The 12,296-nt window shown below is 33.3% G+C and overlaps 2 protein-coding genes across 4 annotated transcripts; both read right to left on the bottom strand.

Annotated features, from left to right (window-relative positions):
• Positions 1–389: 389 nt before the first annotated feature.
• Positions 390–3,511, bottom strand: LOC141661766 (nuclear pore complex protein NUP98A-like). The gene is made up of 5 exons (XM_074468765.1): positions 3,013–3,511; positions 2,246–2,320; positions 1,954–2,128; positions 1,673–1,732; positions 390–1,162 (listed from the first exon to the last, which is right to left on the bottom strand). Exons 1-5 carry the CDS (start codon positions 3,298–3,300, stop codon positions 912–914), a joined length of 849 nt encoding a protein of 282 aa, XP_074324866.1. The 5' UTR covers positions 3,301–3,511; the 3' UTR covers positions 390–911.
• On the bottom strand, positions 3,410–8,870 carry LOC141661765 (uncharacterized). Of its 3 annotated transcripts, none has more exons than XM_074468762.1 (7): positions 8,733–8,870; positions 7,392–8,393; positions 4,961–5,248; positions 4,256–4,420; positions 3,900–4,121; positions 3,630–3,823; positions 3,410–3,545 (listed from the first exon to the last, which is right to left on the bottom strand). In XM_074468762.1, exons 2-7 carry the CDS (start codon positions 8,212–8,214, stop codon positions 3,513–3,515), a joined length of 1,725 nt encoding a protein of 574 aa, XP_074324863.1. In that variant the 5' UTR covers positions 8,215–8,393; positions 8,733–8,870; the 3' UTR covers positions 3,410–3,512. The 3 variants fall into 3 exon arrangements, with proteins under 3 accessions (XP_074324863.1, XP_074324865.1, XP_074324864.1); XM_074468764.1 differs by having other exon boundaries at positions 3,630–3,817; XM_074468763.1 differs by having other exon boundaries at positions 4,256–4,417.
• Positions 8,871–12,296: the final 3,426 nt, after the last annotated feature.

Below are 12,296 nucleotides of genomic sequence, written 5' to 3'. Positions count from 1 at the left end.
TGCTTTTGGCCTATTACAGCTATGACGTCCAAATTAACGTCAATATTAATTAATTTATGTACGTAACAAACAACAATTTGCTTCTGACATGTTCAAAAAGATGTAAAATTTCGAACCAATGGCTTTGTGACAATTTGAAATGGCAGCAAGCATGTCCTGGATGCATATCTTCATATTATCATCACATAGGCCGACTTAAATAACAAATTTATTTGTAGTGGTTAACTGATTATATTGTGCTAGATTTTTAGAACAACGATTCTGAATTTCTGAAGACTGTTAAGGAGGTTCCGGAACTACTTCTATAGGCATTTGTTCCATCTCTCTCCAACTCCTCTAGTTTAATTGTCATGTCAATTATTCAGGTTAAATAAAATAAAATGCAAGCACACAAATTAATATTCATCCTAATAGATAAACCATTCGCCATAATCAAAATTACTACGATACGAATTGTTCCACGGGTCTAATAGACTCTGCAAATTAGGAACAAAAATAACTGCTAGAGAATTCTGCTGCGTGCGGTGGCAATTGACAGAGCGTGTAATGGTTATTTGGGGTCTGGACAATGAAATATGTGCAGGAAGAAAGCACACTATAAAAACCTGAACAAGCAAAATTCATTTTTTCTACCTTTTCCACTCTCCTTGCACAGGATCATACGACACAAACTCAGCACCTTGTTCTGCTGCTTTCTTCATCAGCTTTTTTCTGTACTTGTCAACTTTCGGTCCATTTATGTGTTGGTTTCCAGCTTTATCGACACACTTAATATTGAAAAGGGTAATCTCTGCTGCCTTGTTTAAACCTTGCCCAACTGGTGGTTTCTTGTTCTCATCCATAGAAATTATTACCTCCCAATTTCTGAACACAATGTGTGAGTTGACATCAACCTGTCGCACGTCTGTCTCTCAAAAGAACTTAATGCGCCCATAATGCTGATGACCGACAACTAAGTCCTTTACATGGCTGCAGAAACCCGGATCAAAGCTTTCTTTTATTGCCAGCTCCTCGATTGGCGGTTGAATAAAGTGGTCACTGTTTTTGAGCTTCGGCAACAGCACAGAAACATCTGAAGAATCTTCCCTTTCAAATGAATAATTACCATTAACAGGACTGGATTTCAGGCGCTGTTCAGAAGCAAAGGTTTCGCCAGGATTTCCTACAACAGTTTAAGTGACAATGTTAATGGCTTTTTGACGAAATGATGCTATGAAACCCTAAATTCATCACTATACTCCCAAATATAACAGGATAATAAGAGGATTAAGATATAATATCTTGAACTGCTTAGTGTTTTAACAACAGAACGAGACATAGCAACAGATCCTCCATGTTAAAGTAACACAGATGACATAAAATACCAGAAGATATCTGCAGAAATTGTTTATGCAATAACATTTGTTAGTAAGTTCACATCTAGTTGGTACTGCGACAAACACACACATACACACAAGAGACACAGTTCCAACTTCCACGTGAATATATCAATAGCTAAAAAGATAATTAAAAAAACTATTAACTAATGATTAACATGTGAGCAAGACTTTTTAACCCTATCCTTTGTAAAGTAATGATCCTTAAACTTCTGTATATGTGAGAAAGTCAGAAAGACAAATCGCTAATGTTATAGAACGACCAAAGGGATTTCAATATTCTATCTACGGCTTACCAACTTTATTTTGCATAGAACCATCCCCAAGAGGTTTAGAAAACTCCACAGAGACTTCACCTGAAAGGATTTTGTATATAAGTAAAAACATAAGCATGGAAGAAAAACAGAGACCGAACCATACTATAAAGGTTTGATGCTCACTTAGTACCACTGTTCAATCTGTCCGTGAGATGCATTATACACATGTTTACCTACTTTTTTGTTCTAAATGAAGCTTGTTGCAAGTAACAAATAAACAATATTACATTAAGCACCACACTAATTTACGATATCCTTACCATTCTCATACACATGAATAGCTGTACACTTAATATGAAAGATATTCTTGAAGTCAATTCTTAGATTCCACTCTTCACAGGGACCCGAAACCAAAACCCCCAGCGGAACCTTCTTCCTGGATGTGGTAGAAGTCCTGTGAGCATCAGAGGAAGATGACACCTGAACAGGCACGAACTGACAAATCGACAAATCTAAGTTCCATGATTGTTTTTCCATCAACAAGAATGGACTACAATTAAAACATGATCTTAATAAAAAAATACTATTCTCCACCAGTGCCATGAACCTTACCATTGGACCATCATCGTTGCGATTCCAGTTTGGCTTCAGTAATTGATGTTGTTTTTCTTCTGCTGAGTGCTTGACCTGTTGGAAAGAAAAAGAGCACATGTCATTAACTATAATAGCTTAACATCTAACAAAATTATCATGTGATAGAAGACACTTGAAGATACAATAACCTTTTTTAAACAACAGTACCACCACCTCTACTACCTCTCTTCAAACATGTTGGAGGCAGGGTTAAACAAGATATACCTAGGCATCTTATTAGCTTTAAACATTTTATAATACTCCCTCTGTTTATTAATATAAACAGACGAAGGAAGTTGACAGGAACCAATTCCTCTCATACCTTTGGTAATCAACACATACAAGCATGCCTAGAAAATATAAACTGGGTACATAAGGGTAGTATGGGAACTCAGTTTTTGACAACACCTAGAAAACTGAGAACGACCTTTATTAAGAAACAAAACACAAATTCTAAAACAACTTATATATGAAAACAGAGGGAGTATATTGACACTTATTACTAAGCCAAACCCCAGTCCTCATTCAAGTGTTATCATAGTAATTTTTTTTACTTGAACATCTGACACAAATTAACATTTCTCTTTTTACGTGTAAACAAATTTTTTAGCTAGAACTATATTGTGAAACTTCAAAGCGAGTCCATACATCCTTACTCCTTCATTGTTGCTAAGAAAGTATGTTTGCATTACCAACACTCAAGTGTACCAGACAGAAACAAAGTGTTCAGATATCGAAGAAAATACAGGTATACTGGAAATCCCATATCTCACTGGCGCAGTTTTTGGACCTTCTGACATGTGGGGAACTACAGGTGGTGTCTCAACCATACATCTAGAAGAGGATACAGCATTAAGAGTTGATATACTTGGAGGGAAATTGCAAGGAACAAATGCAGTGACTGGTGTTGTAACAGAAGTACTGCATATAGAGGCACATGGTGCAGATGAAGTATAGTTAAATGAATTAGGTACAGATGTAGAAGCTTCGCTTGCTGATGCACTCACAATTGAGGGATTTGGATGTGTAAACATGATGGTTGGACCAAATATAGAGGGAGGCTGAGTTACTGAAGTATAAGCCCCCTCATGTGAATCATTTGAAGAGGAGTCAGAATTGAAAGAATTGCTAAAGGTTGGAATGCTAAGGCATGGGGGGCTCGAAGGAAATAAATTGGGCGGGGCAGAAGAATTCTTAGCATTCACAAATGAGCTACCAGTGCTAGAAATAGGATTCCTGAAACAATTTAATTGTTCTGAAGCAGGGTCAACTCCGCTGCCTGCAAAAATGAAATAGGGTTTCTTTACAAATTATCTTAATTCCAAAGAAAAATGACAAATACTTTAGAAAGTCAAGCACACACCTGCATTATTGAACTGATGGTTTCTTCATCGCTTTTATCTTGGTATACAAGCATGGCAGATATTGACGTAGCTCTACAGGTATCCTCACCTACCATGGTTTTAGTGTAAGGCTTTACTTTGCTACCTTTAGATTGACTTCCAATCGCGGACTGTCCAGCTCTTACTCTGTGAAATAGGGGTATGTTGCCTAAAACTTCAACGGGTTTTGTTACTAACACTCCTCATCAATAAGCAAACAAAAAGATATGACACGAGAAACTTTAGCATACCATTATCTCCCAACTGCCTGTCCTCCCACCTCAGCTCTTCATGACATTTATCTCTAAAAACAGGCATGGCAGATATGGACATAATTCTTGTAGATAGTTGTGGATTACCCTCCAGCTCAACAGTTTCAGTGTAAGTTGTTGCTCTAGTTCCTCCACAATTGACACTGAAAGTGAATGATTCAGAACTTGAACTGCCAGATGACGGTATTTTAACTTGGTCGCCTGAAAAGACGAGATTCAGTTGCTATATTGGTTATCAGAAAAAAAAAAGTATTCAACTCCCTATAAATTTTTAAATTATGCTAATTAACTACTACATATAATACTGATTTGAGATAATAAAGATAGATGTTCACCTGTGAATGGAACCTGAATTTCGCCAGAACATGTATTAGTTCCAAACAAGTTGCTGCTGGTACCCAATGGCGTAGTTGCGTGACCAGAAGTTGTGCAAGCAAAACCAAATCCCGGGGAACTTGATGCATTCATTGTAAGAGTCTGAAAATATGCGGTAGATCCTACTAACGGGACAGGTAAATAAAAATGTAGTTATATCCTAATATATAAAATACTATAGTCGAGACTAAAACTAGACAGTAATAGAAACAGCACACATGCCAAAATTAGATCAACTTGGCATGCCAACATAAAATCATATAATCTTTATCACATTTAATAAGGTCACAACCGATTAGGATATTACTATTAGGACGTTAACTAAAAAAGGGCACTATCGTCCCTTTTCATATAGAGTAAATTCCCAATCTTCCACTAAAACTATATAAATAATAGGAGAGGTAGAATAAATTCAGTTGTCATGCAGATGCCAATAAAAGTACATCAAACAAAAAGAGTTTCCAAAGAAATTATATTTGACTAGGGATATATATTCACTTGCTGCCCTTTTAGATTCATAAACTTATGAATATCATTATAGTTTATATTTTTATATAAAACTACCAAAGAGTAGTGAATCTCTCCCTATAAATGCCCACATATATGCTAAGTAACAAGTAAATGATACTATCAGATTAATAGAAAGTAGATAAATAAACACTCACCAGATATGTGATTCTGAGTTCCAAAAAGATGTGAACCAGTGTCAGATAAGCTTCTACCTGCTGGCAAGGTTGGTTGGCTACAAGTCGTAGGGCAACCAAAACCAAATCCTGGGGAACTTGATGCATTAACAGCAGGAGTCTGAGAAAATGAGGTAGATCCTAAGGAATGAAATGGCACTGAGGTTCCACCATCCTTTGGAGTTTGGGGCAGACATAAAATAAGTTCTCCCTTCCCCAAGAGTAGTCGCTGGAGTTCCACCATTGGGGGAAACTGACCCAAGAGGATTACTAGGTTGCCATGGAGACACTGAAGTTTTAATACCCCAACTTTTCAGAAAATAGTTATACTTAAATATTCAGCTAAAACTCCAAATTAAATCCATAATAAGAATAAGTTTCTAGTTTTTCATAAAATTCTAAAATCCCAGACAGAAATAAAATCATCTAAGCTGAAAATAAAGCAAATCCTGGGAGACGCAGCTCCAATACAAACATAATCAATAAAATATTATTCCAAAGCAAGCTAAAATCAAGTCCACCTTTAAGATGTCCCAAAAGGCACCTGAAAATTTGTGAGTAATGAGCCAAGAGCCCAGCAAGAAAACAATTCTATACTAGTGGATCAAGTATCATAATTTTATAAAACAAAAATCATTTTCCAAAATCCATATGACATAAGTTATAAAATTCCACAGCTCGCTAAGGCCACAAATACCTGGTGACACAATATCAAAAGTTCATAATTTCTGTCAATAATGCGCCCCTTACTAAGGTATCATAGAGTGTGCGCTCCCGAAGGCATCAAAAGTAGCACTCCCTAGTAAGGTATCAAAAGCTAGTTCCGGAACTATACGCAATTACTAACTGGTTCAAAAGTCAGAGCTCACTGGGAATTCTTATTTCTAAAACATGGTACTTGATCTATAAATTTTAAAACAAAGCAGTGCAAAAATATTTAAAAGATTTTAAAATAAAATAAAGTGTGAAAAGTTAACTTACCATAATAGCAATATCTCCCAAATTATGTCGCCAAAATGAACCTAGATATACACACATACATACTTAATATAATAATTCAAATGTTAATTTGTGTATGCCACTAAGCTAACAAAACTTTAACTTTATAAAACTTAACCCACAATAACAATTAAATGTCACTACAAGTAACAAAATAAATTCATATTGACATATAAATACGACCATTCTCATATAATAGTTCAAAATGGTGTACCGAAAAATAAAAAAAACTTAACACTTAAATACATTATATATACTAATAATAAATCAAGTCTATGTAAACTATTTAAATTCAGAATATAATAGATGTACGTTTAATATTTACTATCTATATAATCCTTAAAATAAAATAACAAAGATAAATAAAGTAGGTAACATATGCTTAGGATTATGCAAATGGGCAAAAATATCAATATTGGTGTATAAAATTTTCATAACCTTACGTGTGAAAATATCATTATACAAAATAAGTATAACCAATTTAATAAATGAGCATATATCTAATTGGTGCACTAATCTAAATGCATATCTAAATCAAACATATATTTAACATATAACACATGAATTATTATACATGCACAAAACACATAATTATATACATAAATTCATGTATTAAATATTTACTAAAAAAATGGTGATTGTTAACTAAAACATTTAATAATCAACATCAAACTAAATGATTAAATTAAGTAAACTATAGTGTTATACACATAACCATGGAACTAAATAATAAAATAAACTAATAACAAGTGAATTAGAATAGTCATACATAAGTTCACAAAAATGTAATTTAATTATATATATATATAGAAGTATGCAGTAAACATGTAAAACATAAGTAAAAACATGAGAATTAGAACGTACCTCAAAAAAAAGATGTTATACAGAGATATGCTAATAGACTATTTATACACATACAGAGATATGCTAATAGCCTATTTATACACATACAGAGATATGCTAATAGCCTATTTATTTAGCCTATTTATACACAAGTTGGTTCAACTAATACTCCGATTCAATGGGTTAGTGGGTACGTGATCACAAATTTAAACAAACATTATCTCTTTGTTAACATGTAGTGTTTGACTGAGTTTTTAAAATACACATAACACGTACTAATAAATATACACAACATAACTACACCTATTTTAAATTCTAGTCATAAAATAAATATATATTAAATTAAAATTATGCACATATAAATTAAAATATTTTTTTTTAACCTTACTTAAATATTTTGGATTATTAGAAATGTTTATTTTTAATATAAAAATACGAGTCTTTATATTTAATAACAAATCTATATAATAAAATATTTTTTTATCTAACCAAATAATTAAAATGGGAAAAAAGTGTATATACATATAATTACAAAAATCATGGTTATTACAGAAGTTGTGTTACGACTTACGAGGGGTGAACCCAGAAGGATTAGTACTTCGTGCAAATGCAGGCAGTGAGGTACCATCGTTAGCAGGGGCACACCCAAAAGTAGTAATTTGCCCAAATGTAGGCACGGAAGTTCCGCCATTAGCAGGAGCACCCCCAAAAGAAGTAGTGCTATTTTGCCCAAACGTAGGCACGGGAGTTTCATTACTATTTTTCCCAAATGTAGACAAGGAAATTCCACCATTAGCAGGAGCACCCCCAAAAGAAGTAGTGCTATTTTGCCCAAATGTAGGCACGGAAGTTCCACCGTCAACAGGGGTAGACCCAAAAGAAGTACTATTTGGCGCAAATATAGGCATGGAAGTTCCACCATTAGCAGGGGCATATCCAAAAGGAGTACTAATTTGCCCTAACGCAGGCACGGAAGTTCCACCATTAGCAGGGGAAGTCCCAAAAGGAGTAGTGCTATTTTGCCCAAATGCAGGCACAGAAGTTCCACCATTGGCAGGGGCAGACCCAAAAGAACTGGTGCTATTTTTCCCAAATGTAGGCACGGAAGTTCCACCATTAGCAGGGGCAGACCCAAAAGGAGTAGTGGGGGTGAATCCAAAAGAGTTAATTTGCCCTAATGAAGGAGCTGAAGTTCCGCCACCAGTCGGGGTGAACCCAAAAGGACGATTATAATGGCCAAATGCAGGTGTTGAACTTCCACCATTACTAGGATTGAACCCAAAAGGATGACTACTATGGCCAAATGCGCCAGGGTTGAAGCCAAAAGGATGAGCATAATGCGTTGAAATTCCACCACCAGTGGGGATACCCAGACGGATAACTATGCTTACCATTATAACCAAAAGGAGGCACTAAAATTCTACCAGCAAGTAAGTCATTAGAAAAATGATCCCTACTTTGTCCAAATGCTGGTCTCGATTGAAACAGATTACCAGGTGAATAATTTCGCTGGCAACCGTGATCATATCCAAATCCACCGAATGCAGGGTCAAACCAACTCATTTCAACTGCTCTAAAAAACAAAAAAAACTATCAACACATATCCCAGGGAATTACTCATACAGAACCCTAGTACCATCAAATTACAAGTTTATAACAAATCAATATAATTCTCGATAATTGAAAAAAACAAAAAAAAACTCTAACTATTCACATAATTGATTATTATAACAAGTTGTATACTTATCGAATGTTGCAATTGTAAGCATGGTTATATAAAATTAAGCATGAGTTGTTGAAATTCAACATAACTACAGACTAACAACTAGTATGATAACTGCATGATACAAATTACAATGAAGGGAGGGGGGGAAGCCATCATATATACACACAAATATGTAAAAAAACTTACCAAGAACGCTATAGAAAATGAAGGGGAGAGTGAACCAGGGTTTATAGTCTATAGTATATTATATATACGGATATACTTTATTATTAAGCGGGGGTTCACCAGTTGAGCATGTACTCCTTTATAGTATGTATACTTCTCCTTTTTCATTTTTGTTTAAACACTTCCGCCGCATGTTGGGTTAACTTCTATGGAGATCACTTTTTTTTGGAGACTTGGAGACCACCTGTGTTCTGCAAGTTAAATATTGCATAAAAACATGGCAAAACATATTTTTTTTGTGAATTATGCTCTATAAAGATCCTTATTTTATTCAAAATCTTGAATATTATATATGTACTGCATATAAAAAATTACAAAAATATTTTATTCTGCAAAACATATTAAGTTTACATAACATTCAGCTTGCAGAACATACACATTCTACTTATTAAACTTAAATTATCTTCAATAATTTTAATATATTAGTGATATTCGTAAAACATACTTCACAAAATATTATATTTTATAGTGTTTTTATTGCAGAACATATGTGTTTTTCAAGGTCTCCGATGAAAATGTGGTCTCCATATAACTTTCCTCACCGCATGTTATATAAAATTTAATATACAAACTAAGCTAACATTTTAAAAGATTCTTAGAGCTTAGTTTTTCTTAAGAAAGATTTTAATGTAATTATTTTTTTATGGTGTATAATGTCATAATTTCATATTTCTATCTTTCGTAGTTATGAATATTTTTTTTATTCGGTTCGGTTTATAAAAAACTGAAATATTTAAAAATATTATTTCTACATGCACAAATAAGGTTGTGTCTTACAACAAAATTAAAAAAATAATAATAAAATAAACTAAAAACCATTAACACAATTTAATAAAAAGGAGAAAATTAATTTGAGAAGTTAAATATGTAAATTATAATTAAAGTTAAACACTACCACCACAAAACTACAAATTAAAATAACAAAGAATTCATAGCCACTCAATTTAATTTAAGTTTATATATAATTATAACATGCCTTCGAGACTCTTTTTTTATCGTAGATAACCCGCAACTGCTATCTTTCGGGTGCGTACTGGGTAAACCCTATGGGCTCACCTAATAGCTTGTAAACCACGTGGACCAAGGTAAACCGCATTTAAGCGCTATGCTCTACAGGAGGCATAATCATAAATTCTTCTCGCGTGAGATTCGAACCTGTGACCAATATGATAGTTATCCCATCTTTAACCAACTGAGTCAACCCTTGTGGGCGCATTCGAGACTCTTGTCATCATTTTACACAAATACACTACAAAAGTTAAGTTTCTACCCACTGTACTCTCTAATTGTTGCTTCAATTAGTGCTGAGTCCATGTTATATTATATATAAAATGTAATTAAAAATATATATGTGTATAAATCGAAAAATCGAAATAACCGAAATTTTTGAAAAAACTCAAACCAAACCGAACCGAAATTTTACGGTTTGGTTCGGTTTTTCGGTTCCGGTTCGGTTTGGTTCGACTCGATTGGATTTTATCGAATCCGAAATATTCGTGTTCAAAATCCAAATATTTCGATTTTGGATTTGGATTTGATTTTAAACCCGAACTATTTTCTGGTCGAATTTGAATTTAGGGCATACTATTTCGAACCCGACCTGAAACCCCCACCCGACTTGAATAGCTAGTGGTAATATATAAATAATATTATATATATATACATATTGTATAATCTATCACATACTGTATTACTAATATTTGTATTAATAAGGACTATACATTGGGCAAACTATTGCATTAAGGACTGTTCAAATCAAGTCATAGTAATTCTTCACTAAAGTTTGTCTGAATCAAAGTGCAATTTGGTAGCAAACCCGAACCCGACGGGTTCAGGTTGTTTGGTTTTAACCTATAAGATTTTATGGGTTTGATGATATAAGACATAATTGGATTGAGTAATAGTTGTATGAGTAGACAATTATTATCATAATTGGGTTGGATACTATTATATGTAAGCAAATATTATATATGATATGTCTTGGTCGCAAAGTTGGAAGATTGAATACTAAGAAAGGAAGACTTGTATAACAAGTATAAGAAGACTTGTAGAACAAGTATAATATGTCTTGGTGGTTAAGTTTTGTGATGACTATATATACATAATAATATTATATTTGATAGTTAAGTTTAATAGATGTAGATGTTTTAGATATCGTTTGGGAGATGTTTGATCATTGGTAATCTCAAGTATTAGTTTTAGACACCATTGAAGTATATGTATTGATATATTAATTGATAATTGTTTTGATTAATAATACAAGTCAGGACGCGTATTTTTCCCGTTTGTTGTGTGTACCTCACATTGATAGGTTGGATCTCGTATTTGTGTATGTGTTTCCTCCTAGCATAGGTTTGGGTTCGAGTTTGGCAAAATAAATCGGGTTCGAGTTTGATTTTTGCTAAATCTATTTCGATTGATCTGATTATCATCCCTATATGTAATGCAATCTTCTATAATGTTATATATCCTATGCAATTAAATACTTGATCAAAATTCCGTAAAGAAAACACAAGATCAAAATATATATTCCTTTACTTACAAATTTTATCTTTGTATGTGAACTTCTATTCAATATGGTTTATTTAATCTAACTCAAAACTTTAAAATTTTGGTTTGATTCTATCAAAATCCATTATTATTTATATGACTTAACGACCTTTTAAACCGTGAGGCTTGTACCAAAAGATCCATAAAATCCTGAAATTTAAAAGCGTTCGTTTTGAAACCTGGTATACAAAATATGTATATAATAAATCCTGTACCGAGACAAAGTGACAGAACGGTATATATTAGATCGTGTCTCTGGGGATATTTCAGACATATTAATCTCGATATCCAGACAACTAAAATATGTATATACAGATATGTACACGAATAGTCACACTTAACCCCTAATATTTCATCTCTCATAACCTCTCCTCTCATACTTCTCTTAGATTTTGATTGAAATCAAGCCTGTAAAAGTGGGTATTGACGATCAATCAAGTAAATTTTATGAGCGATTCAAACGAGCTTACTCCCGATATAATTTTTAAATCTATTTCTTATTTACGATGATGTTATCTGCATAATCGATTGTTATTGTTGTTGCATTTTTTGACAATGACGCGGGTGTGGTTGTAAATAATATTTTCACCTGTTTGATTATGTCCTAATATAAGGTTTATTTGGTTATTGAAGTTGATGGTATCATTACTGTTACATTATTTTATGGGGGAAGTTAAATTTTTTACCCAGAACTGAGTATGTGGGGGTTCGAATGACACTATATTATTTTGAATGTGAGGAAGAATTGACATATGACAATTTGAGATGTAAAATTAAAACTATAAGTCATGATGGACTATTTTGTATGTATAATAGGGATCCTAAGAAATATTTGGAAAATGATCTAGTGTTGATGATATCTTAAACTGATACTGAATATATGAAAGAGTCTGTTAAAATAAATGCAAATAAGATAGATGTTTATGTCAGTCAAATATTGTGATGAAACAGTTTGGACAATTTTGAAGATCATAA

The sequence above is a fragment of the Apium graveolens genome, chromosome 5 (assembly GCF_009905375.1).
Source record: "Apium graveolens cultivar Ventura chromosome 5, ASM990537v1, whole genome shotgun sequence".
Classification (NCBI taxonomy): domain Eukaryota; kingdom Viridiplantae; phylum Streptophyta; class Magnoliopsida; order Apiales; family Apiaceae; genus Apium; species Apium graveolens.
Note: the sequence above shows the minus strand (reverse complement) of the source record. Positions and strands in the feature narration are given on the sequence as shown.

What these genes read in the sequence shown, in the direction of transcription:
- LOC141661765 (XM_074468762.1), bottom strand. Translation starts at nt 8,214, where the DNA reads ATGGTAAGCATAGTTATCCGTCTGGGTATCCCCACTGGTGGTGGAATT. An exon ending in TCCTTCTGGGTTCACCCCTC is followed by an intron (nt 5,249 to 7,391) that starts GTAAGTCGTAAC and finishes ATGGCAACCTAG; the next exon opens with TAATCCTCTTGGGTCAGTTT. An exon ending in CAGGCAGTTGGGAGATAATG is followed by an intron (nt 3,824 to 3,899) that starts GTATGCTAAAGT and finishes AACCCGTTGAAG; the next exon opens with TTTTAGGCAACATACCCCTA.
- LOC141661766 (XM_074468765.1), bottom strand. Translation starts at nt 3,300, where the DNA reads ATGTTTACACATCCAAATCCCTCAATTGTGAGTGCATCAGCAAGCGAA. An exon ending in ATGGGATTTCCAGTATACCT is followed by an intron (nt 2,321 to 3,012) that starts GTATTTTCTTCG and finishes TCTTTCCAACAG; the next exon opens with GTCAAGCACTCAGCAGAAGA. An exon ending in GCAACGATGATGGTCCAATG is followed by an intron (nt 2,129 to 2,245) that starts GTAAGGTTCATG and finishes TCGATTTGTCAG; the next exon opens with TTCGTGCCTGTTCAGGTGTC.